This window comes from Podarcis pityusensis, assembly GCF_964106645.2.
Source record: "Podarcis pityusensis genome assembly, chromosome: 5".
Lineage (NCBI taxonomy): Eukaryota > Metazoa > Chordata > Lepidosauria > Squamata > Lacertidae > Podarcis > Podarcis pityusensis.
The window spans coordinates 33,325,866-33,352,983 of NC_138032.1; the positions used below are offsets into that span (position 1 = coordinate 33,325,866).

General features: G+C 46.4%; 1 protein-coding gene across 1 annotated transcript; it reads right to left on the reverse strand.

The window, feature by feature from the left end:
* Nucleotides 1–9,536: 9,536 nt before the first annotated feature.
* On the reverse strand, nt 9,537–14,574 carry MRI1 (methylthioribose-1-phosphate isomerase 1). The gene is made up of 6 exons (XM_081006967.1): nt 14,415–14,574; nt 13,025–13,266; nt 12,771–12,940; nt 12,122–12,298; nt 11,003–11,227; nt 9,537–10,462 (listed from the first exon to the last, which is right to left on the reverse strand). The coding sequence occupies exons 1-6, from the start codon at nt 14,544–14,546 to the stop codon at nt 10,329–10,331; spliced, it is 1,080 nt and encodes a 359-aa protein (XP_080863093.1). The 5' UTR covers nt 14,547–14,574; the 3' UTR covers nt 9,537–10,328.
* Nucleotides 14,575–27,118: the final 12,544 nt, after the last annotated feature.

Consider the following 27,118-nt stretch of genomic DNA (forward strand, 5'->3'; position numbering starts at 1 on the left):
ACTCTCTGCAGTGGGGAGCCTCTTGCGCCCATGGAGCTCAGGGGAAGAGCATCCGTCTTGCATGCAAAAGGTCCCCAGTTTCAACCCCTGGTATCTCCAGATTGGGCTGGGACAGACTCCTGCCTGAAAACCTGGAGAAAACCAGTCAGTGTAGGTAACACTGAACTAGATGAGCTGTTGGGTTAAGGCAGTTGTGATAAGGTCTTGGGATAAAGCAGTTTTCGATGCTGCTTTGTACCTGTGCATTTTGGAACCCTAATTTTTCCAGTGCTCAAAAATGTGTCAGGAGCTTCCATGGATTGGGGGAAAAAGCTCTCTGGTTCAGACAGTCACATTCCACAAGTTGGAAGCTCAAAGGGTATAGAAACACACACACACACACACACACACACACACACACACACGTGTTCACCTCCCAGGGTTTGTAATGGCTGCAATTTCTTCCTGATTTTGTCTTTCCCCCATAAATCTGCCTGCATCTCTTGTCCCCCTCAAGTAACACACACACACACACACACACAAAATCAGGTTTCTGCCTATGACAAGGACTTCTGTTTATTCTGTTCTGTTTGGAACTTGATGTATAAAAGATAGAAATTTTTGCCATTCAAACTGGAAGAAGAACAATTTTATGAACTCTGGCTCCTTCCATTTTTGATTGCAGTATAGACTGTAGTTAACCTCTAAGCACTGATTGCAGGTACATCTAATGTGCAGAGAATGTTTTTTTCTTAATTATTTGAAATTCGCCCCTCTTATTAATCAGGTTCTATTTAGAACAAATGAAGACAAGATAATTCAGCATGCTCCTATGCTGCCCAGGAGATGAGGGTGACAAAGAAAAGAAAAGAAAGACTAGTTGCACTTTTATTATTGTTAATATAATATAATATAATATAATAGCTGCACTTTTATTATTATTATTATTATTATTGAAGAAATGCTAAATTCTAAAGGGTGTGCGAAATAGTCACTGGCTAAAAATCCCTGCTAAAACGAGCACACAGGGAAGTTGTCATCTGCACAATAAATGCCAGTAAATGCAAAGGTCAGCTAATTCAAGGGTGCTATAACAGACAAGAGTCTGGAAGTTGTACAGGAAATTATTGAACCAAGCTAATACCCAAATGTCTCAAAGTAGTTTGGGTTAACAAGCCTTACTTTGGGGGAATATTATATGTCAAATGTAGCTTACATAAAAGAACATTCAGCTAGGAATTATTGCTTCAGACTCAAACTGACTTTTCACCCTTTTCAGAGGCTCCCATTTAAGGGTGTTCAGTTGGGGGGGGGGGAGAGATTAATCTGGCTGGCAGGTAGGCCAAATCCGTATGTCCCCAACTCTCCTGTAGACCAACTTTGACAAGTAGATGGGACCATCCAGATGTCAATCACAATATGCCGTGTATGGGGTCTTGCTAAGGTCCCGAGATTCTCAGGGAATTTTTTTTTAAAATGAAGACAGTATCTTTATAAATATATAAAAGACTTAAGGCTTTGTCCAACCTCCCACCTCCACTAATGCAACAGACATGTGTGCAATGGAACCACCTCTTCCTTACCTTTTCCCTCTATGCTTTAAAATCAGCTCCAGATAGATTGGGGGGGGGGGCGTAGGGGAAGGAGGAGAGATGTGGGTGGCGCTGTGGTCTGTGTCTGATCAGAAGGTCGGTGGTTCAAATCCCCACAACTGGGTGAGCTCCCGTTGCTCGGTTTCAGCTCCTGCCAACCTAGCAGTTTGAAAGCACACCAGTGCAAGTAGATAAATAGGTACCGCTCTGGTGGGAAGGTAAACGGCTGCTCTGGTTTCGGTGTTCTGTTGTGCCAGAAGCGGCTTAGTCATGCTGGCCACATGACCTGGAAAAACTGTGGATCAACGCCGGCTCCCTTGGCCTGTAAAGCGAGATGAGCGCTGCAACCCCAGAGTCGTCTGTGACTGGACTTAATTGTCAGGGTTCCTTTACCCTTACCTTTTTTAGGGGAAGGAGAGGAAATGGACATCATGTTGTGTGGGCAGAGTTATGCTGAATACAAGCTTTATGGTGGCAGAAGCTTGGGGTGCAGTTTGCAGAGCTTCATCTCTCCTTCTGGTTAAGGTGCTGAAAGTGGAGTTATGTGCCTAGTTCTTATTCTCATTAGGAATGTGACATACATTTTTCCAACTTTGTATTTTGATTGTGGAATGCAATTGCCATACATGGATTCATCTCTCAACTTTGTTGAAGAGTCGTTTCTACATAGACATCTGGGCACTGGGTAACCAAAGGATGCAATGTTGTTTGGTATCACACATATGAGGAAGGGTGTGCGAAAGTTTCTGAAAGATGAGGCTTAGGAAGTATTAATTCTACTTTAACTACCGGTATATCAAAATACATCTATTAACAGTGTATGTAGCCACTGATGAAGTTTCTTTTAAAAAGAAAAGAACTGTATTGAATTCTGTCCATACAGTATTAAAACTCCATTTTTTATGTTTAAAGAAGGCTTTTATAGAGCAAGTAAAATGACAAGAAACATGAATGGTGTAAGTGGACTTACTGAACTAATCTGAATGACTTAAAAGTGAATCCAATAAAAGAAAGTTTCCTGATGAGATCATTTTAGAACAGTTTACAGAGTCTATATGCCACCTAGTGGCAGAATATATGTACTTTTAGTGTGTGGGCAAATCATATGAAACAGGTCCTGTAGCTCTAAAATGCTACCTTGATAAAACAAATGCATATGGCATTTGTGGCCCCAAACTGTATCAGAAATTAAGGAGGCTACATGGAAAAACTGTGGTGCTTAATCACGGTGCAGGGGACAGACATTTAAATTTACTCTGTTTGTGTGCGCAGAAACACACCACTCACTGAGACTTTAAATGTTTTCAGAAATGCTCGACAAATCTACGGTAGATAAATGCAAAAGTATTTGGACCAATACAAGTGACGACCGGGGTTAAGGTTTGGGTGTACAAATTATGTCCACCATTCAATTGATCCACAGTGGTTATATATCAAAGCAAGAAGAACATTACAAATAAAAGACTGAAGACCAAGGCTATAATAAGAGGACATTGAATCCTTAATTCAAGGATGGGGAACCCATAGCTGTGGCTCTGCAGAGGTTGTTGTACTACAGCCCCATCAACTCTGATCATTGACCATAATGGCTGGGGCTGATAATAATTATTATTATTTATACCCCGCCCATCTGGCAGGATTTCCCCAGCCCATCTGGGTGTCTCCCAATCAAATATTAAAAACACAATACAGCATTAAACATTAAAAACTTCCCTAAACAGGGCTGCCTCCAGATGTCTTTTAAAAGTAGGATAGTTGTTTATTTCCTTGACATCTAATGGGAAGGCGTTCCACAGGGCGGGCACTTCTACTGAGAAGCCGCTCTGCCTGGTTCCCTGTAACCTCATTACTCACAGTGAGGGAACCGCCAGAGGATTCTCAACACTGGATCTCAGTGTCCGGGCAGAAGAATGGGGGTGGAGACACTCCTTCAGGTATACAGGATCAAGGCCGTTTAGGGCTTTAAAGGTCAGCACCAGCACTGTGAACTGTGCTCAGAAATGTACTGGGAGCCAATGTAGGTCTTTCAGGACTGGTGTTATGTGGTCTCGGCAGCCAATCCCAGTCGCCAGTCTAGCTGCCACATTCTGGATTAGTTGTAGTTTTTGGGTCCCCTTCAAAGGTACTCCCACGTTCAGCACATTGCAGTAGTCCAAGCGGGAGATAACTAGAGCATGCACCACTCTGGCGAGACAGTCCACGGGCAGGTGGGGCCTCAGCCTGCATACCAGATGGGGCTGGTAGACAGCTGCCCTGGACACAGAATTGACTTGCGCCTCCACGGACAGCTGTGAGTCCAAAATGACTCCCAGGCTGTGCACCTGCTCCTTCAGGGGCACTATTACCCCATTCAGGACCAGGGAGTCCCCCACCGCCCCCTGTCCCCCCAAAACAGTACTTCTGTCTTGTCAGGATTCAGCCTCAATCTGTTAGCCGCCATCCATCCTCCAACCGCCTCCAGACACTCACACAGGACCTTCACTGCCTTCACTGGTTCTGAAAGAGAGCTAGTGCTGGGTATCATCTGCATACTGATGAACACCCAGCCCAAACCCTGTGATGATAAGTGCACTTACACCCTAATAAGTGTAATATTTGTACTTATGATGGCAGCTAAATCTACCCACACAAAAAAGACTGCCAAGAGCTTAGGATATTCATTGTCCATGCCCCCAGTTCCCATTCTGTCTCCAGGTTACATGTGAACACAGTACCGTTTGTCGGAGTCCACCTGCTCCTATAATCATTTTCATGACCACCAACAAGCAGTAAATTCTGGAGATGAGACTTTCATTATTTTTATTTATTTATTAGTATTGATAACCTGATCTTCATTGAGTATTTTATTTAGTCATTCATTTCATAAAATTCACATACTGCATGATTGCAGAAAAAACCCTCAAAGCGGTTTACAGAAAAGATAAAACAAAAAATGCTCACTAAAAAATTAGTCATAATTTAAAACACACAGAAAGCTAAAACTGCAATAGAATTGAAACAAATGGAAACTCCTCATACAAACTTTCCAAACGTTTAATCCTAAAGCAGGGAATAGTGAAATAAAATAAAAATCCATAAAAACAAGGAGAATAAATAACATTTTTTTAAAAAAATAAATCACAATTCCAATGTAAAACAAGCCTATACTGCAGCAGGGACAAAAAGTAGAATTTCCAATTCATCATCATCATCATCATTTTATTTGTATGCCGCCTTTCCATAGCTGAAACTATGCTCAAGGCGGTTTACAACATGACAAGATTTACATAATTACAAACATTAACAAAAGTCATAAACAATAAATAAAACACATCAAAAAGTACACAACCAAATGGAAACAATTTCCACATAAATCATAAGATCTAAAACTAAAGATACAACAATAATATCAGTAACAGCAACAGTTCTCTCAACCCCTCGTAAACAGTACCCCAGCCCAAGAATCTGTTCAACAATTTAACCAAATGCATAGGGAGGGGGGAAAGGGGGACTTTAACCAACTGAAACAAATGGCCTTAGCAAGAGCTCCCACACTCCCTCTCTCACCTGGGGCAGCCCACAACCTCCCTCGGGCTCTACTCTGTGCTGTCAGACTCTTGATCTTCGGCTTTTGAGCAACTTAACACCTTCCACCCTCATTCTCCAACTCACCAAAGCTCTCACCCCAATCATTGCCCACAAGCAAAACCCCGACTCACCAGGGGGTTTCTTGGTCACTTCTGCAGTCTCCTTGTTTGAAATCGCTCCATGGTAAAGCCTAACCCCTCCCACTAATTTTGCATGTGGATCAGCAGTCAAAACAACCCATGTGGTGTTTTTCTGTTGAAAAGAAAAAAATTGAGATCTGCAAGCAACAGTGGGAATAAAATACTATTATTTCTTTTTAAAGTATTTGTTTGTGAACTGGAAGCTGTACATATGGCACCTTGCATGCAACAAAACAAGAGCAATAGCCTGTACATAGGCTGTGCCATCACTCATTGTAGTGAGTAAATTATTGGTTAACCTGGTCTTGGCAAAGTCTCAGGTGGTTATACCAACATCTGCACTGTGTAATGAATATATTCTGCGATTGCTGGGTGATTGCTAATTGTTTGACCCACAATACAGTTGAAATGCCAGGTGTTTTTTGATTTATTTTTTTTAAGGAACAATCACTGGTTTTACCCTTTCCAACAAGACCATTAAATAGGCATTACAACTTCTGGAGAAAGAAATTATTTTTAAAACACCTACTATTACCCCACACTGCTGACAGAGCTGTTTTCCCCTTGAAGGAACGGTGCCAAAATCAATGCTTAATATAAGGCATGCCTTATGAGAAATCTTGTGGATTATAGTCACACACTGGGTTTTCTAAAAGCTTCTCTTGACAGACTATTTAAATTACCCTGACCTTAAAGCAAATTTTCACATTAGGACTTTTCATGAACACAGTGCATCAAGAGCCCATCTGTGAGTTGGTGAAACAAAAATCATTAGACTCAGTCGAATGCAACTTAGCTGTGCAGATCAGGCTGCTATTGCAAATTTGATCACTAGCTGTGTAACAGTCATAACACACTGGTAAAGCTTCAAATCCAGTTCATTTAACTGATGAAACAAATTTTAAAGCGTAAGGTCAGATCTGCAGCTGCTGCAAATGATGGTCAATCAAGCCAACTTAACCTACCGGAGGCAATTTCCCCCTGTACGATAAACGGAGATTCCTTTGACCTCTATTTTCCTCCTTCGTTTTGTTATGAATTTGAAATCCCTTATGTATCATAAAGCCCTGCCTGGCCAAGTTAAACATTTTAAATGAATGGTTTATGCCCAGATGATAGGAAAAGACTCGGGGCCAAACTAGATGCGATGACATTCTCAGAAATTAACAATTATACGAATGGCTTTTTGAAACATTAATTGCTTGGGTCCTTATAAAGATCATGGTGCTGGCATGAAGAGTTGGGGGAATTAACCCCTTGCTCCCTCCAAGCTCCTGATTTGGATTGGGGTCCGATCCCTGCTATTTGCATTGAGAGCTCCAGTGGAAACTTTTTTTCTCAGTGCAGATAGTAGGCACCCACTTCAACAGGACTGCAGAAGGGGTTGAAATAATTAAATCCCCACCCCCAATGATGTCAGGGTCTCTACCCAAACTGAGCCCCATCGTGTCTGCAATTTTAAAAATTCGTTGCCAATTGCATAAGATGCATCATGTCTAATTTGGCCCTAAAATGGGGCTGACATCCGTGCAGAAATCCTTCTTTTCTATCTGAAGTTTGCATATCTTTTTCTGGCATAGCTTCTGTGGTTTTAACAGCTGCAAGATTGCTGAGTTTCTGCTAAGACGACTCAGCATTTTCATAGCATATGTTAAATGTTAGTAGCATTTCCTATACACTATCACAGTGGTTTCTACAATTGCCTTTCAAAAGTTTTATTATGCCCACGTTGGAATGGGTGCTAAAGCTGAGAGATGGCAGCTTGAATAAAGCAATACGGCATGGCAGAGGTGAGATCTGGACCACTCTTAGGAGGCAACGCTATGGCAAGATGAGCTTAGGATGCACCAGATCTCTGGCTCAGCTGGTGGTAAATCCCCAATCCCAACTCAGCCAGAGTATAATATAGTGGTACCTCGGGTTAAGAACTTAATTCATTCTGGAGGTCCGTTCTTAACCTGAAACTGTTCTTAACCTGAAGCACCACTTTAGCTAATGGGGCCTCCTGCTGCCACCGCGTGATTTCTGTCCTCATCCTGAAGCAAAGTTCTTAACCCGAGGTACGATTTCTGGGTTAGCGGAGTCTGTAACCTGAAGCATCTGTAACCCGAGGTACCACTGTATGCTGGAGTAGCTAAGGGTGGTGTAAATCTCCCAAAACAGGCATGGAAGGTGCAACCATTGAGCTAGCTTACATGACCTAACACAGAACACTGTTTTAAAGATGTGTTTTTCCTTTGCCAGGCTTCAGACAGAGCAGCCTCACTTCTGCACAGGATTTGGACCTGGTGTGACTTTACAATGGCTTAACTCATACTGGTGCGCTTTATTCCAGCTTCTCATGCCGAGGGTTATTTCCTTAGATGGCTCCCAGTACGTTTCTGAGCACAATTCAAAGTGTTGGTGCGGACCTTTACAGCCTTAAATGGCCTTGGCCCAGTATACCTGAAGGAGCATCTCCACCCCCATCGTTCTGCCTGGACACTGAGGTCCAGCGCCGAGGGGCTTCTGGCGGTTCCCTCACTGCGAGACGTGAGGTTATAGGGAACCAGGCAAAGCGCCTTCTCAGTAGTGGTGCCTGCCCTGTGAAATGGCCTCCCATCAGATATCAAAGAAATAAACAACTATCTGATGTTTAGAAGACATCTGAAGGCAGCCCTGTTTAGGGAAGCTTTTAAGGACTGTTTTAATGTATTTTTAATCTTTTGTTGGAAGCCGCCCAGAGTTGCTGGGGAAACCCAGCCAGACGGGTGGGGTATAAATAATAAATTATTATTATTATTATTATTATTATTATTTACTGCACTATCCTAGCAAAGAACTTCATAAATTTATTTATGCTGTTCATATCTCCATATTCATCAATATTGAGGTTTACTGAAGAGCCTTCTCTAAAATTCATGGAAAATCTTTTGAGTAAGAAGAGCTAGCAGCTGGAACAGCTATTAGATAGCTTTTTAGGAACTCAGTAGAAATGTTACAAAACTCTCCATTTTATGGCATTTCCCAGCTCTCCTGCATCATGTGTATTGATCATACATGAAAGTAAGTCCTGCTGAAAGTAGCTCAAGAAAATCCTACAGCCAAATCTGAACTTGGCAATGAAACCACCAGAGGACTTGAGTCAAGCCACTTTCTTTCAAGCTTGCCATCTCCTCTGCAATAAACAGCTAATCAATGTGACTTTTCAGCCATGCAAATGTACTCAAGATGGGAGTACAGGAAACAGGGGTATTGTACAGATTTCCTGAGTCAAAACCAGTAGGGTACAGAACAGTTGTGCAGAGAATCACAGCTTCTTGGCTAACTAAATAGTGAGACTTTAGGGAAACAATTGTTAAATTAAGATGATGAAGAAACGATTAAACAAGGCCATCTGAAGTCTTAGCAAACCTATTCATATTAGTGAAACTTTGAAGGGGAGAATGATGTTTTGACATTGCATAGTATTACTTAAAAAAATTCAAAAAACAAAACCGTGTGCCCTACAAGGGAAACAAAACATAGAACCATAGAACCATAGAGTTGGAAGAGACCACAAGGGCCATCGAGTCCAACCCCCTGCCAAGCAGGAAACACCATCTGAGCACATACATAAATATGGTTGTCAAGCCTCTGCATAAAGACCTCCAAAGAAGGAGACTCCACCACACTCCTTGGCAGCAAATTCCACTGTCGAACAGCTCTTACTGTCAGGAACTTCTTCCTAATGTTTAGGTGGAATCTTCTTTCTTGTAGTTTGGATCCATTGCTCCGTGTCCGCTTCTCTGGAGCAGCAGAAAACAACCTTTCTCCCTCCTCTAGGTGACATCCTGTTATATATTTGAACATGGCTATCATATCACCCCTTAACCTCCTCTTCTCCAGGCTAGAAAAGCTCCAGAAAAGCTCTTTTAAACAAATAATTCATGTTCCCTATACGAACTCCGCAACAATTTCACTCTAATTAGCAGACAACCAAACAAGGGTAGATTGCTACTCTCCTGTTGCCCTGCTTGCAAGCCTCCCAGGAGCAGCTGGTGGGCTAAGCTTGAAGACAAGAGTGCTGGATTTGATGTAAATTTAGTCTGGTCCAGAAAACCAAGTCTTACATACTACAGAAGGTATAGTCAGAAAATGGATTTTCACCCCTCTTTTACCTCTTCCTACACCAGGCTCCCCACCCCCCAATTTATTTTGTTTCACTCCTGGCATTTATATGCTGCCTTCCAGGACAAAGCCTTCAACGATGCTTCTTACATGTGTTTAAAACATAAAATTCAGCTTAAATATTTTTATTCTTTTTATTAGAAAAACGAATGAGTCTGTTTAAAAGCACCACACAGTCCAGTACAGAAAAGCAGATCAGCAATGCCCCCCCCCCAAATACCCTAGTGCCCACCAATCTAGCCAAATAATAGTAGAATGCAGAATTCATACAATTTCACATTGTGTCAAAGGAAGTCTATTTTAGCATGGTACACTGCAAAGCGAAAAAGGGAATATGCAAAATACAGAGTGCAAAACCAAAGCAGCTAGCTACAATTCGGCAGATAAGCTCGCACATGAATTAATTTTGCCTTTGTGCAAAGAGGAACCTCACAGCTTTCTTTCGAAGGAGCTAAAGAATATGCAAGGATTTAAGTTGTGCCCTAAGGGTGTAGTGAGAAAGAAGTCTCAAACTCTTCTTTGTTGCTCCAGTAAAAGAGGAACATCTCTCTTGGCTGAGGCAGAAGCAAAGGATCTAAAGAACCACAAATGGCGTAGGAGCCAGATCACCATCCTCTGTATTATTTAATACAGATGCTATAACTGGATGGAAACACGAACAACCCTTCTGATCTGGATTTCCAATCTGCAACGTAAGACACAAGGAAAGTATATGTCCTTTGCATAGACCCCACTGGTTTGGCGGAATGGTAACGAGTATTTATCGACAACTGTATAAATACAAAGCCAGAGAGCTGAATCAGGAATATATCCCACCAAGCTCAAATACTGATCTCTCCAGCTGATTCATCCTCGTCACACTCTTCTCCAGAAATCCACAAAACAGCCCAGCTCAACATGTTCAGACTTTCTTCGCTGCCTGTGTCAGTCCTGCTTTAAGTTCAGCGGGAGCAAAGACACCAAATTCAGTGATAATGCCACCAGTTATCAGCTCATGAGGGGTGACATCAAAGGCTGGGTTCCAAACATCAATGCCTAGGAAGCAGAAAGAATACAGTCGATCCAACAGCATGCTAAAGGTTGTCCTAGCTCAATACCCCCAATCTCTGCTTCTATGTTTCATGATCCCAGTGTTGCAGACAGGAGGCAGACACCTCAAAACAAAAGGCACAAGAACTCAGAGATGTTTAGTCCCTAAATACATAAATCAAAACATTATGGGGATGGAGTAGAAATGGAAAGGCTTGCTTATTTTGATTTATTCAGTTGTTATGTTTGCATTCCACTCTTCCAAAGGAGCCCATGCATTTTTGCCTCTGGAAAGAGAAGGGATGATGGGAGTTGTAGTCTAACATTGGGAAGGTCACAGGATGGCCATGCCTGGCCAAAGACAAGTAGCTGTCTGCTGGATTCTGAGATACTTGAGCCACTTTTCCTTGACTTTCTTTTAGGCTTACTGTAAAAACCAGAGTACAGAGCCTGGTGTGTCTACCTGTTAAAGCACTGCAACTGAAGATGGAAATGTCCCACTGAATGACCCATTTCTTTGCACATGTCCTTCCCACACTTCGGTACCTGGTGCTGCAACCCGCACACCATTGATGTGCGTCACTTCTTCACTTGGCCTCTCCTCAATAACGATCTTCCCGCCATGTTCCAAGGTCAGGTCACATGAGGTGCTGGGTGCTGCCACATAGAAGGGGATCCCATGGTACTTTGCAGCAATAGCCAGCTGATAGGTGCCGATTTTGTTTGCAGTGTCTCCATTGGCAACAACCCTGTCTGCTCCCACGATGACAGCTGGGGTAAAAAGAGAGGATGACAAGCCCCTTACACATAAAAAAAAATCCCAGCTGCATGCTGCACTTGATTCCTTTTGAAATTCCCCATTACAGGATGGGTGAAGCAGTGCTCATACTAATAATTTGTGGCATGTTTAGCCTTGGAAGACAGGTGACAGAGAAAGCAATCCACATGGAATTCAGTGTGACATGAGCCCACACTAGACACTGACAGCAGGTAGCCCTTCTGAACCAAGGAAGGACACTTTAAGTGCCAAGAATTAATAAAACTGTAATGTTTAAGTGTCCGCTGTATCTTTGCAAAGGAAGATGATAAAAAAATAGAATCGGAATGGGTGGAGGCCACATAACTTTTCTCTCAGCAGAGGAGCAACTGTGACAGCAGGCACCACTTCTAAACCACAGTAAGACACTTCTCAATTTAGTTGAGTGCTAAGTAATTGTAAAATCGCAGTGCTTAAGTGTCCATGGAATGTTTACAAGGAAGGAGAACGGGGGAGAAATCCAGAACAACTTGGCCACACCCCTGTGACCTCACTGGCCACACCCCTGTGACCTTGTAGCAGCCCTGCCAGGTCTGCTAGGTGCCACTGACTTAAGGGCCTCAAAAGCTGGAAAGGTCCTGGGTCTCTGAGAGGGCCTGTGTACTCAGACTTGGATTCCCCACTCAAACCAGTGTACCACATTGGCTAAATTGTCCCAATTCTTCCTCCATGTTCAAGAGATGCTCAAGCCACCAACAGTTGTTCCAATAGCAAAACTACCTCCAGAAGGCAGCCTGATTGCTACATATCAAGCTTCCTTGCTAAACCAAAATGCAACACTAAGGGTCAAACTAGGACAGAGAGAGAGAGAGAGAGAGAGAGAGAGAGAGAAGCACACCGGCGCTCACCTGCACCAATGAGCTGCTTCATGAGAGCAGCCACCATGCTGTCCGTAATGAGGCATGCAGGGATCTCCTCATACTTTAGCTCGTAAGCAGTCAGCCGGGCTCCCTGATTGTACGGCCTCGTCTCTGTGCAGTAGACCTTCTCCAGGTGACCCATGGCATGCAGAGAGCGAATGACACCTACCAAGCAACATCATACAATATTGACACTAGGGAGAATGTGTCAGCTGTCACTCCATATACAACCTTGTTTTTTCAGAAGGATCCCTAGCTCCTTCCTTTATCTGCCAAGGGAGGGACAGTGGGGAGCCAGAGAACAATATGAGAGGGTTGGGAGAGGGAACCACCACTCATGAGAAAGGTGCCCCATGCTTTGAGAGGTTTTGTACTTGAGCTTAGGTGATGCTTTCGGACTACAGTGGTACCTCGGATTAAGAACTTAATTTGTTCCGGAGGTCTGTTCTTAACCTGAAACTGTTCTTAACCTGAGGTCCCACTTTAGCTAATGGGGCCTCCCGCTGCCGCTGCACCACCGGAGCACGATTTCTGTTCTCATCCTGAAGTAAAGTTCTTAACCTGAGGTACTATTTCTGGGTTAGCAGAGTCTGTAACTTGAAGCGTCTGTAACCCGAGGTATCAATTTATAACTTACCAAGTGCAGTGCCATACCCAGCAGTGGCCAGTGAGCCCGTGTTGCAGTGGGTGATGACAGTCACCTTGTCCTTCCCTATGTGCTGCAGGAGGTGGCATGCCCCATGCTCCCCGATGCTTCTGTTGTCTTTCAGGTCTTTATCCAACATGGCTTCCGCCCAGCTGATCACGCTATGACAAGAGGTTACATTAACCTGCGTGTTCTCGCCTAAAAAAAAAAGGTGTGGGGAGACTGGGAAGCTGTTGAGCCCTCACCTTTCTCGCAAACTCTCGGCAGTGCTCCCTTCACGCTTGGCCTCCTGGCGAACAAAGTGGCCCAGCTCCTGAGCTGCCCGGGCCATGTTGACAGCAGTAGGACGGGCACTCTCTAGGTAGTGCAGCGAGTCTGCCACAAATTTTTCAAGGCTGCCCACAGTCTGCTCTGCATTTCCTTTGGTGTGCAGCTCCACTGCCAGACTCAGGCAACCGACAATGGCGATGGCTGGAGCACCTCGCACCTAAGGGAAAGGAAACTGGAGTGTAAGCACCATACTACACAGGAAATGAGTTGTGATTCACTTTAATTTGTTCCTCAGCGCTACTTACAGCCTGCCCCAGAACAGGCAGCTGAAAAGCATTTTTGTTTGGGAGGTGGATCCTTCTAGCATGTGCGAAGTGCAATGGCTTTGCACTTAAACACATGTGACTTCTCCACAACGCTGCACACAGTTCAACTGGCATGTAGATTATGTGTGATAATTTTTTTATGTCACTCCTAACACAGAATGTGCCGTAGGGAACTGATTTTTAATGGCCTCTTATGGGAACTTTAGGAGAAAACGATTTAAAGAACATGGATAGCAATTAGCAAGTTGAACAGCAGAATCTTATGTGGTCAGTTCTTGTTGGCCTGCATTACTTCAGACCTTCAGTGGGGGGAGAAGAGATCACATGTTCTAAACCAGGTATGGATAACTTTAAGCCCTCCAGATGTAGCTGAACTACAGTTCCCATCCACCCCAAGACTCCATTTTGTAGTTCTCATCGGCCCCACCAAGAAATTGTAGTTCGGCAACATCTGGAAGGTCAAAGGCTCCTCAAGCCTGTCTTTATAAATAGAAACAAACCCTGCCTGTCACTCTAGTTTCCTGGGAATGACTTTCTGAACAGGAGCTGCATCACCTCAACTCTGAATGCGCGACTGCTAAACAGATGGAACTCTTCACGTGAGCAGCAATTACAAACTTTAGTTTTGGCCACGAAGGAGAAAACCAAGTGTCCTCCCTTTTTAAAAGAAAATTCACCTCTGCACAAGATGAACCCCATTCTTTTCGGCCAGTAATGTTTTGCCTCCCCCCACAATACGGAAAAAAAATATCCTGCTCATATGCCTTCACTTCTGAATCCTCTGCCTGCCACTCTTTGTCGCGGTTCCTTTATCTGAATGATAAACAGTCCCGCAGCTCTACCGCCCAAACTGCGGGCTGGCACTCAAACGGGAGTTGTTTTCTCCTATCACTGCCCCTCCACGTGGCACGAGCTTCTCCTGTTGAACCGCTGCCTGCTGCGCAGCTGATAAAGGTGCGAGACCACAGCCGGGGAGCAGCACGCGGAGCCCCAAGATCGCTCGGGTCCCTTAGGCGTTTCCCCTTCCCCGTCGTAGCACCTTCATGGCGCGGATGGCTCTCCAGCCGTCCTCGACGCTGCCGATTTCCTCGTAGAGGCTCTGTTGGGGCAGCAGGAGCTGGTTGAGGATCTGCAGGGATCCCCTGCGGTAGCGGATCGCTTCCAAACTCATGGCTGCTTCCGAGGCTGGGCTGCGGGAGGCGGAGCGAGAAGGCGGAGTGGAAGCAGCCCGCGTGGGTGCGTCTGCCCGCGGCCGAGAAGCTGCGCTGGGTCCTAGGAAGAACCATTTTCAAGTCCCTGCGAATATGCCCCACTGCTGACCCCAAAAGCTCCACTAGGGCAAAGGATCCTTGCTGCTGCTTCTTCTTCTTTTCTATTCGTCTACCGCTGAGTTATTTGTTATTTATTTGTAAGAATATTTATATAACGCTGCATCATAAAAATATATCGCCGAAGTTTATGTCGATATAAAATCAAACAATCACATCATAAAAAGTTAAGAACAAGTTAAAAGCAAAAAAGAAATTAAAAACATCAATAGATCATTTTGCGGGATAGATGTACTCTTACTTGCCTGCATAGGCCTGGCTGAACAAAATGTTTTCAGCAGGCATTTAAAAGTTGGTGCAGAAGGTGCTCACTCAATCTAGTGGCAAGGTGTTCCACAGGACTGGGCCAATGACACTAAAGGCTTGGTTTCTTGTTCAAACGAGCTTCCAGTCGGGATTCAAGCCTCATCATGGGACTGAAACTGCCTTGGTCGCACTGGTCAATGATCTCCGGCGGGCCAGGGACAAAAGTGAGGGCTGTTTCCTAGTTCTGCTTGATGTCTCAGTGGCTTTTGATACCATCGACCATAACATCCTTCTGGACCGTCTAGAGGGGCTGGGAGCTGGGGGCACTGCTATACAGTGGTTCTGCTCCTCCTCCTGGGCCGTGTTCAGAAAGTGGGGGGGGGGGTGAGTGTTCAGACCCCTGGGTCCTCACTTGTTGGGTGCCTCAGGGTCCGTCCTCTCCCCCATGCTTTTCAACATCTACATGCAGCCACTGGGAGAGATCATCAGGGGGTTTGGGCAGGGTGTTCATCAGTATGCGGATGATACCCAGCTCTGCCTCTCTTTCAAATCAGAACCAGTGAAGGCGGTGAAGGTCCTGTGTGAGTGTTTGGAGGCGGTTGGAGGATGGATGGCGGCTAACAGATTGAGGCTGAATCCTGACAAGAGAAAAGTACTGGTTTTGGGGGACAGGAGGCGGGCAGGTGTGGGGGACTCCCTGGTCCTGAATGGGGTAATAGTGCCCCTGAAGGAGCAGGTGCATAGCCTGGGAGTCATTTTGGACTCACAGCTGTCCATGGAGGCACAGGTCAATTCTGTGTCCAGGGCAGCTGTTTACCAGATCCATCTGGTACGCAGGCTGAGACCCTACCTTCCCACAGACGGTCTCTCCAGAGTGCTGCATGCTCTAGTTATCTCCCGCTTGGACTACTGCAATGCACTCAATGTGGGGGTACCTTTGAAGGTGACCCAAAAACTATAATCCAGAATGTGGCAGCTAGACTGGTGACTGGGAGTGGCTGCCGAGACTATATAACACCAGTCCTGAAAGACCTACATTGGCTCCCAGTACATTTCTGAGCACAATTCAAAGTGATGGTGCTGACCTTTAAAGCCCTAAACGGCCTTGGTCCAGTATACCTGAAGGAGCGTCTCCACCCCCATCGTTCTGCCCAGACACTGAGGTCCAGCTCCGAGGGCCTTCTCCCTTGCTGAGAGAAGCCAAGTTACAGGGAACCAGGCAGAGGGCCTTCTCGGTAGTGGCACATGCCCTGTGGAATGCCCTCCCACCAGATGTCAAAGAGAAAAACAACTACCAGACTTTTAGAAGACATCTGAAGGCAGCCCTGTTTAGGGAAGCTTTTAATATTTGACGGACTATTGTATTTTAATATTTTGTTGGAAGCCACCCAGAGTGGCTGGGGAAACCCAGCCAGATGGGCAGGGTATAAATAAATTATTATTATTATTATTATTATTATTCAACAACTCAGGGTATGACCAAAGATGTTCCTGCAAATGATTTCAGTGATCGAGCTGGGATATAAGGGTTCAGGTGATCCCTGAGGTATCCTGGATCTGAGTTGTTGAGGGCTTTGTAAATCAATGCAAGAAGCTTGAACTTGGCTCAGAAGCAGGTGGGCAGGTACTGCTACCTGTTTTAACAATAGTGTCACATGGTGTCTCAGCCAGAATCTCCCATCAGCAATCTGGCTGCAGCATGTGGCACCATCTGAAGCTTCCAAACCAGACCCAAGGGTAGCCCTACATAGAGCGCCTTACAGTAATCCAGCCTCAAGGTTACCAGTGCATGGACTACCGTGGTCTGGCTATCCCTGGCCATGAACGGCTGCAGATGGCGAACCAGACAAAACTGGTAAAAGGTACTCCTAGCCACAGGACACTTGGGCCTCTGGTGACAAAGATGGGATTAAAATGTAATAGATTAAAACAAACTGAGCACTCCTGTTTATTAGCCTGTGATTTATTGAGGCGTTGCGAATGGACTGCGTTAAGAGATGCATCGTTTGCGCATTTGCTGAATGAAAGCTGTTTAATTACTTTCCACCAAAGAGAATGCAGACATTAGGAATCCTGCTGACCATCTTATCTATCCCAAAATAGCAGGCGCACGTGTCTTACAATGCAATCCTATGCACGTTTACTCAGAAATGCATCTCCACTGTGTTCAGTGGAACTTACTCCCTAATCAGTGTGTTTACGATTGCAGTTTAAACAGAAGATATTATTAGGTTAAAAGGGTTTCTCAGCAAGTGCATGTATGTGTCCCACAAACCTGCATCCAGTCAAGCTGGATACATATAATGGTACCTCATGTGAATGTAATCACAGTAATGCCGAGCGGATCTAGGCACTGAGCCTCGGCATACTAATAGAAGCCTTACAGTGTGTACCTGTTTTCATCTCCCTGCCTACCTGCTCGTTGCAGAGTTTTGATAACATCCCTAAACATTGCCAAAGGCTATCTTCCTACGTAAATATGCTGCCTTGTAAATAATGCATGGTAAAATATGCGTCTTAGCATGCGATGTTTTTGCTAGTTTCAAGCATTGGAAGCAGAACTGAAATCTGAGCCGGGAGCAATCCCTAAAGCAGAAGGATACAACTTTCGTTCAAATAGAAGCGTGGGATGATAACCATGCAATCTGAAAGCTGTAGCACAGGTTCTCTCATTTCTGGTAAAAGATGCCTGCTATCTGACTGTACTTACTTGTTAGCAGGGTTCTGAAGGCGTGGAGGGTGGGGGAGTACAGGCAGAAGAGATTAGCATTGTTGGGCAGCAGCTGCAGCCCGCAGGGCTATCACTAGGCCAACGAGGCAGCTGCCTAGGGCACAGACCTCAGAGGGGCACAGTACTGACTTTGAAGGGGCACACTTTTATACAGATTAGTTTTTGCTATATCTTATGCATTACTGATAGTATTTTACCTTTATTTTATATTTTGAAGAATTTTATTATTTTGGAAGTAATTAATAAACGAGATAGAATTGTTGTTCAAGTATATACAAAATAGACACACTGTAGAGTTCATCTGTAAATAATAATACAGTGGTACCTCGAGTTAAGAACTTAATTCGTTCTGGAGGTCCGTTCTTAACCTAAAACTGTTCTTACCCTGAAGCACCACTTTAGCTAATGGGGCCTCCCACTGCCGCTACACAATTTCTGTTCTCATCCTGAAGCAAAGTTCTTAACCCAAGGTACTATTTCTGGGTTAGTGGAGTCTGTAACCTGAAGCATCTGTAACCCACGGTACCACTGTACATTTTAAGCAGTATCCTAACACTTTGAACCGTAATGGCTTCCCACAAAGAATCCAGGGACTGTGGTTTGTTGAGGATGCTGAGAGTTGCTAGGGGTTCTCTATTCCGCCCACACAGCCACAATTCCTAGAGTTCCCTGGGAAGAGGGGTTGATTGTTAAGCCACCGTGCAAATTGCAGCTCCTATTCTCCACCTCCAAACACCCAATTTCAGGGCCTTCTGCTAGCTATCACTGGCCAGCACCCATGGGAGAGCTTTGCAGAAGGATACCTCTGTTTAATCCAAACCAACCTTCGCCCTGGCATAAGAGCCAGCTGCCCTGCTGAGCAAGTAAGAAACTTTCAAAACCACTACCCTATAGGATCACAAGGGCTTAACATTACAGGAACTTATCTGGAATGTGTCACACATCTTGATCCCACTAGTCCTCATTTTTCCATATGAACTATGGACAGAGGGTTTGGCAGCAGTCCCTGCATGTGCATCAAACATGCTGAGTCAATATGTGGTAGGGAATAATTCTAGCTTCATTGAAATGAAAAGGCATTGTCCTGTACAGTGTCTCCTTATTAGGGTCAAGGTGTTAGTATATTATTCTATCCAGATGGCCATTGTTGTTTTCTGATCTATTCCAAATTCTCTTTCTAAATAGCAGCAATTTTGGAACTACTGTTACTTATATGCAAGTGAAGAAACTTGGGCAAGCCCTGCAGGAAGTGGTACACGGGCTGTCACTATAGCGCAGTTGCTATTGCCTTCTAGCTTTTTTAAAGCCTGCTCTTCCAAGCTGTTTCCAATTTGCTTGTTGCTTCATTGCACCTCCTAAATCACAGTAAGTTGGTTAATAATAGAATATGCAAAGCCCTACCATTACAGAGCGGTTTCATAGCATTTTTCATTTTTATACTTTCTAAAACTCAATTCAAGTGTCAAAATCTAATTACTGCAACTTGAAGCATATAGTGCTTGATTACAGATAAAATAAAGTGCTCTTTTATTTTTTAATAACCAAAACTCATATTGATGCAGCGGCTCAGTTGGTTGGCAGTGATTTTGACGGAAGTGTATGTTACAGTCCCCAAGCAAGTTATTGAAGTATTTCTAGGATAGCGTTGCTGTGTTCAGTGTGATTTCATCTAGTGTATTCAAAAGAAAACTGTTTATTTTGTAATGGTCCCATAGACTTCTGGGCTGCCTGTTTTGGTAGTGATTTTAGAAGTCTGTAGCAATCTCATTTGACAAGTCCTTTCATAACAGCCCTTAGAAACATGATCAGAGGCTACTGAATGTGTGTGTACGTGTGGAATTGTTGGACCAAGATTGCAGAGTCCCTGATCACACAAAGAGCACTTACATGCATCTCTAGAGTATGTACATAGACTCTGCAAAAGTGACCAAAAGTGACTCCACATATCCCCTTGTTTGGTTGTAGGGAACAAGGCTAGTATCTGAGCTGGCAGGAAGATCACATGTGCAATAAAGTCTGCAAGGAAAGGGGTCATGTGTCATTGGTAAAGCACTATTTTACATGCAGAAGGTCAAGTTTCAGTTGCTGCCAGCTCTGGAGCGGGGAAAATTTGAAAACTTGGTGTTTGACTGACGGTACAGGTCTAAGTAGACTAACAGCTTCACTCAATATAAGGCAGCTTGCTATGTAAAAATGTGTGGGTTGACATAGCAGCCGGCACAGCGATTTCTTCAAGTAGCTCTTTATTATGGTAAGCTGGAATAGAACTAACTGCGAACAGCTCAGCCGGCCTGTATTTATAGGCAGCCGGCTGTCAACATTGTAACCACAACAGCCCAGAGTTCCCGCCTAAAATAACTGCCGCGGACCTGAGTGAAAACTATCTACAGACCTGAGTGAAAACTATATACAGTATCCCCCTGTTGGCCCAGGGTGAAACTACACTACATAACACCCCTCCCCACCGAGATAAGGCGTTAGTTACAATCGTAATGGTTTCCTTATATACAGCACTACGCGTAATGGTTCAATTAAGCACAAAAGCATATCGGTTACATTTCCCATACTTAGACCAACAGTGATACCTGTCCAACAACATAGTCCTTTAAATAAGTTGGGCGCTTGGAAACTCTGCCAGACCGCCGGGGACTGGTAGCCAAGTCCGGAGGGCCACACAGTTCTCGCTGAGGCTGTGGTGCGACCCTAGGTGGCGTTGGAACCAACTCCCCTGGATCCGCTGCTGTGGGTGGAGCCTCCGCAAGTGGAGTGGTCTGAGTCTGTTCTGAAACGGCTTGGTTCGGCTCCACGCTGGCAGTTTGTGAGAGAGGTGTAGGTGGGGCCTCGCCATCTGTACGTGTCTCTTCTGGAGCCGCAAGCGCAGTTGGGGGCACCTCGGTAGTGTCCAAGTCCCCAACCCTGCGCCTAAGCTGGTCTATGTGCCGTCGCCACAAGCGTCCGTCTTCGAGTGCCACCTGGTACGAGCGAGGTCCAGTGACTCCCACTACTGTGGCTGGCACCCAAGGGATGTCCCCCACATAGTTCCGGGCAAAGACCTGGTTTCCTGGGACAAATGACCGTGGTGCGTTGGCACAGCCTGGGGGTTCAGCCACAGCAAAGTCTGGGTGTAGCCGGTCGAGCGGTGACCTGAGGCGGCGGCCCATAAGCAGTTCAGCAGGACTCCTCCCTGTGGCCGCATGAGGGGTGATGTGTTGCACAAACAAGTATTCGGCGACCCGCTCATGCCAGTCTCCCCGGTCCAGGCGCGCCAGTGCCTCTTTTGTCGAGCGCACCATTCTTTCCGCTTGCCCGTTGCTGGACGGATGAAAAGGTGCCGTTAGGGCATGGCGGATGCCCAGTCCCAAAAGATACCGCTCAAACGTGCCTGACGTGAACTGCGGTCCGTTGTCAGAGACAAGGACATCAGGACACCCATGCGTTGCAAACAGGCCTCGCAGCACCCGGATGACAGCTTCGGTAGTGGTGGAGGGCATCAGGGCGACCTCCAGCCATTTGGAATAGGCGTCCACCACTACCATAAAGGTCCGGCCGTGAAAGGGGCCAGCCAGATCGATGTGCACCCTCGACCAGGGTGTCTTTGGCGTCTCCCAGGTGTGTCCCTTAGCTGCCGGTGGTGCAGGCCTCGACTCCTGGCACGCTTGACAGGCGGACACCCAGGCAGTGATGGCATCGTCCATATTAGGCCACCAGACGTAACACCGAGCCAACGCCTTCATTTTGACAATTCCCGGGTGGCCAACGTGCAGAGCCTCCAGGACGCGCTGACGGAGTCCCTGGGGAATCACGACGCGGTCTCCCCACAGCAGGCAGCCACGATGAGCTGAGAGTTCATGTTGTCTGGTTGCGAAGGGCTGGAACTCCGATGCAAAAGGCCCTTGTGGCCACCCCCTCCACACCCAGTTGAGCACCCGGCTGATGGTGCGATCCTGGGCAGATGCGGAGGCCACAGTGGCAGCCGATACAGGCGCTGCCGGAAGATCCTCAATCAGAAGGAGCGATGAAGCTGGAGCCGGGTCTTCCACAAATGCTGGAAGAGGGCAACGGCTGAGGGCGTCGGCATGGCCCATCGATTTCCCCGGGCGATGGATGAGCCGGTAGTGGTAGGCAGCCAGGAAAACAGTCCATCGCAGCATGCGTGGTGAGAGGACCGGTGGAGTTGGACGATCACCGGCGAGGAGGCCCAGGAGTGGCTTGTGGTCAGTGATGAGGTCAAAAGTCCTGCCATAGAGGTATTCATGGAACCTCTTCACTCCAGCCACAAGTGCCAATGCCTCCTTGTCGAGCTGGCTGTAATTCCGTTCCGTTGGAGATAGTGTCCTGGAAAAGTAGGCGAGCGGTGCTTCTCTTCCATCTGGAAAACGGTGACTAAGGACAGCACCGATGCCAAAAGGTGAGGCGTCGCAGGCAAGGACCAGCGGCCTGGATTCACTGTACTGTACCAGCACACTGTCTGAAGAAAGGAGAGCCTTGACCGCGTTGAAGGCCGCCGTCTCCCGATGACCCCAGGCCCAAGGCGTCTTAGTGCTAAGGAGTCGGTGAAGAGGCTCAGCCACTGTGGCTTTGTGGGGCAGGAACATGTTATAAAAGTTCAGCAGCCCCAGGAATGCCTGCAACTCCGTTTTGTTCTTTGGGGTGGGGGCCTGCTGGATAGCGCGGATCTTGGATGTGGTTGGATGAAGACCGGAGGCATCGATAAGATAGCCCAGGAACTCTACCTGTGGAACGGCGATCTGGCACTTCTCCCTCTTTACCTTGAGCCCGGCCTCCTGGAACCTGGTCAGCACGGCACGGAGGCGCTCGAACAGCTGCTGGTGTGAGTCTGCAGACACCAAGACGTCATCAAAATATGGTACCACGCCCGGAAGCCCTTGCAGGAGACGCTCCATAAGGCTTTGGAAGATGCCAGGAGCCACACTCACCCCGAACTGCAACCGGCGGCAACGGAAAGCCCCCCGGTGGGTGACGATCGTCTGGGCTTCAGCAGTGGCATCATCGACTGGCAGTTGTTGATAGGCTTGGGCAAGGTCCAGCTTAGCGAAGACCTTACCCTCACCCAGGGAATGCAGCAGGTGTTGGACAACAGGAACCGGATAAGCGTGCTGCTGAAGTGCCTTGTTGATCGTGCACTTGTAGTCAGCGCAGATTCTCACCGACCCATCTGGCTTGACAGGCGTGACGATGGGGGTTTCCCACTTTGCGTGGTCAACCGGCTCCAAAACTCCTTGGGCGATCAGTTTGTCCAGTTGTTCATCCACCTTAGCCTTGAGAGCAAAGGGAACCCGGCGTGGCTTTAGCTTGATGGGGGCGACTTGTGGATCAAGGCTAAAGGAGATGGGCGTACCTGTATATTGGCCCAAGGTGCCGTCAAAAACCTCGGCAAAGTCTTTGACCAGACCCTCAGTCTCTGCGTTAGAGATGCAGTTGATGCCGGTGACTTCCAGGCCGAGGGCATCAAACCAGTCTAGCCCTAGGAGGCTTGGCCGCTGACCTTCGACCACCACCAACCGGAGCAGGCCCGAAAAATCCTTGAAGGCGATCCGGAACCGGCCAACGCCTACCACGGGAATGTCGTTTCCCTGGTAGTCTCTCAGGTGTACGCGGTGAGAGTCGAGTTGCCTTTTGGACACTCTGGGTACCAGTCTTTTGATGGTGCTCCATGACACGATGGACAGGGCAGACCCGGTGTCGATCTCCATGTCACATGGAGCTCCTTCAATGAGCACCGTGACGTTCAGCTTGCGTCGCGTAGGCGAGTCGGTTTGGCCAATCGTGGTTCCAGACGGGCAGCGGCAGTTGGTGAGAGCGAAACAACTTTCCTTGGCAGACTGGAGTGAAGACTTGGACTTGCGAATCGATGAAGGGGGGGTGTCAGACGGAGCCGATCGGCAGACCTTAGCGATGTGGCCCCTTCTGGAACACTTCCTACAGATGGCGTCTCTGAATCGACACTTGGCACGGGAATGGTTGCCTCCGCAGCCAGCACATTCCGGTTGGCCCTTGGACTTCTGTTGGAACTTCCTGCGCTCCCGCTTTGTCTGGTGCACGTCATCGTCTTCACTGGAGGATGCCTCCTCACTGCTGGCCTTTTCATGATGCACCGGAACTGGCTCCCTAGCAAGACGCGGGCTGCTGGACTTGCGGATCTCCTGGGCGGAGCGTTCAGCAGCTTCTGAGGCCACAGCCTCCTCAATGGCTTTCTGTAGCGTGAGGTCTGGCTTGGCTAGGAGGCGCCGTTGCAGATGGATGTCCCGGACCCCGCAGACGATTCGATCCATCAGGGCATCGTCTAAGTCTCGGAACTCACAGTGCATTGCAGCCTGTCGCAGGGCGGTGGTGTAGTTGTTGATTGACTCCCCCTCTGCCTGGTTCCGGTGGTAGAACGCATGGCGGGCAGCAATCTTGGACGGCTTTGGTGCGTAGTGGTTGCGGAGCTTCTCTTGGATCGTGTCCCATGGTGTTGCCTGGACTGCTTCAGGCGCAACCAACGCTCGGGCCGTCTCAAACACCTCAGGCCCACAGAGGCTGAGGAATAGGCCCCGCTTCCGCTCCTGTGATACTTCTGTCAGCTCGTTGGCTTGGAGGTAGCAGTCGAACCGAGCGAGGTAGGAGTCCCATGATTCAGAGGCTGGCGCAAACGGCGGTAGAGGCACAAGTGAAGCCATGATTCCGATGCCGGCGTGAAGGGCGATGGATGGAACACAGTGCTCTAGCCAGAACAGTCAGCTCTGAATTGGTTCTGCCCAGTGATTTCGCTCAGTGATTTCGCTCTGTGATTCAGCTCAGTGATTCAGCTCAGTTCAGAGGCTGGCCGCATCTGGCTGTGCTCTGATGTCCATCAATCCCATCCTCGTCGCCAGAGTTAGGTGGTGGGTTGACATAGCAGCCGGCACAGCGATTTCTTCAAGTAGCTCTTTATTATGGTAAGCTGGAATAGAACTAACTGCGAACAGCTCAGCCGGCCTGTATTTATAGGCAGCCGGCTGTCAACATTGTAACCACAACAGCCCAGAGTTCCCGCCTAAAATAACTGCCGCGGACCTGAGTGAAAACTATCTACAGACCTGAGTGAAAACTATATACAGTATCCCCCTGTTGGCCCAGGGTGAAACTACACTACATAACATTTTGGTAGTGATTTTAGAAGTCTGTAGCAATCTCATTTGACAAGTCCTTTCATAACAGCCCTTAGAAACATGATCAGAGGCTACTGAATGTGTGTGTACGTGTGGAATTGTTGGACCAAGATTGCAGAGTCCCTGATCACACAAAGAGCACTTACATGCATCTCTAGAGTATGTACATAGACTCTGCAAAAGTGACCAAAAGTGACTCCACATATCCCCTTGTTTGGTTGTAGGGAACAAGGCTAGTATCTGAGCTGGCAGGAAGATCACATGTGCAATAAAGTCTGCAAGGAAAGGGGTCATGTGTCATTGGTAAAGCACTATTTTACATGCAGAAGGTCAAGTTTCAGTTGCTGCCAGCTCTGGAGCGGGGAAAATTTGAAAACTTGGTGTTTGACTGACGGTACAGGTCTAAGTAGACTAACAGCTTCACTCAATATAAGGCAGCTTGCTATGTAAAAATGTGTTTTCAGGAGTAAATCTAAAACTTTAAGCAGATACAAAGCAACCTGTTAGAAACACTGATTGTTTTTCTGTGGTGTTTGCTTTCTTTAATTCCCTGCTGTTCCACAAGCTGCCATGTTGCCCTTTGGCAAATGATAATGGCTATCTTGCTGTAACACATTCTCCACGCTATATTCCACCACCTTCCATGTTCAAAGTCCAAATGCTAATCATCGGATGTCGTTAAGGACAGACAGCAGGAACTGACTCAGGAAAGTACATCAGTGATAAACTAATTATTCTTTCGTGCAGAAATAATACAATGCATCTAGCAATTCTAGATTTTATTGTTTCCTGGGTGCTTGGTTCGTAGGTTCAGCCAAGCAGTGGGATAGCCTAGCAGATGGGTAATGCAATACACAACCTGTCACATCTAGATCACTAGCTTAAATTCAGCACGGATTTCGGATGATCTGAGAGTGGTTACCATCTGTTCAATAAGGGTTAATGAAGTGGATTAATATCCTTTCAGCTCAGGCCTCTTGAAGGACATATGCCATTGAACTAAACATCCCAATTAGCCAACTAGTTGTAAGTCACGACATGGAGACCAATAACTAAATAGCCCTGCAAAATGAAGAAGGCATTTGCATCAGATAGTTAAAACGTGTGCAAGTGAAGTTGGCATGGCAAATACATGTGATGTACCTGAAAATGATTAATTATTGTGCCGGTGGCAGAAAGGACAAATAAAAGAGATCTGTTTATGTGTACATCCTGAATATTCTAAGAGCCCACACCACACACCTTTACCACAAGCCACTTCAAAAGCTTCCAGCATGGACCTACTTAAAATCTGCTAAATTGGGAATAGGGAACCTGTAGTCCTTTAGATGTTGTTAAACTCCAACTTTAAAGCAGTTAGGCTTTAAAAACAAACAAACATATAAATAAGTTGTTCTTCTAGTTAAAAAAACTTATATGTGTCTCTGTACCTGGGCCATGTCATGTGTATGCAGAAACTACTAAATTAATTTTTGAGGTAGCCCCGTTTTGCTTCTAAACCGATAGAAGCATGGATGTTGGGATCATCAGAGGGAATAATGATTAGAATCTTGGCTGCTGTTCTTAGATTCCATATTAAGGTGTGACAAGAGGGCCCTGCAAAAAATGTTACTTTATATTGCTGCACGCCTCCCCAATCTCCTAGCGGTGTGAGACTCCAGACGGTTACCCAGGGTTTGGTTTTCTCAGAATGATATATGGTTATATTGAATGATATATACAACCTGGGGTTCACAGCATTAACAGCCCAAGAGGGTCTTGCTTCCCCCATAGCCACAGCCTTGGATTCCAGCAGAAATCAGGCATGGTTCTGTCTCCCAGCTGCCAGCCTGCAGCCTTGCTTCTACCTTCTAGCTCACATACGCCTCAACTCTCTATGTCTTTTATTTTTCTAATTACCAGCGAGTTGAGAGAGTGGGGCCCACCCACTTTTGTCTAGCACAGAGCCAGTTCCTTTGTTACCTTAATGGACCTTACTCAGAGGGCCGTTACCTCACCAGGATGCTAGCCTGGATGTTTCAAGAATTGAATCCAGGAATTAGAAGGGGGCTCAGGCATACAGCCTACCCCCTCAGCTCATAACAATATTATTCTCAATGGAATATTTTATAGTTTTAACTGGTTTTTATTTTCATTGTGTTGCTCATACACTGCTTAGAGGCTATTGTAATCAAGTGGAACAACAACAAAACCAAAAACAGTGCTTTTGTTCAGAGCTCCGATCAGTTTGCTATGCCTTCCTCCAACAGGCCATTCTCCCTCCTACCTGCAGTTTTCTGGTTTCATT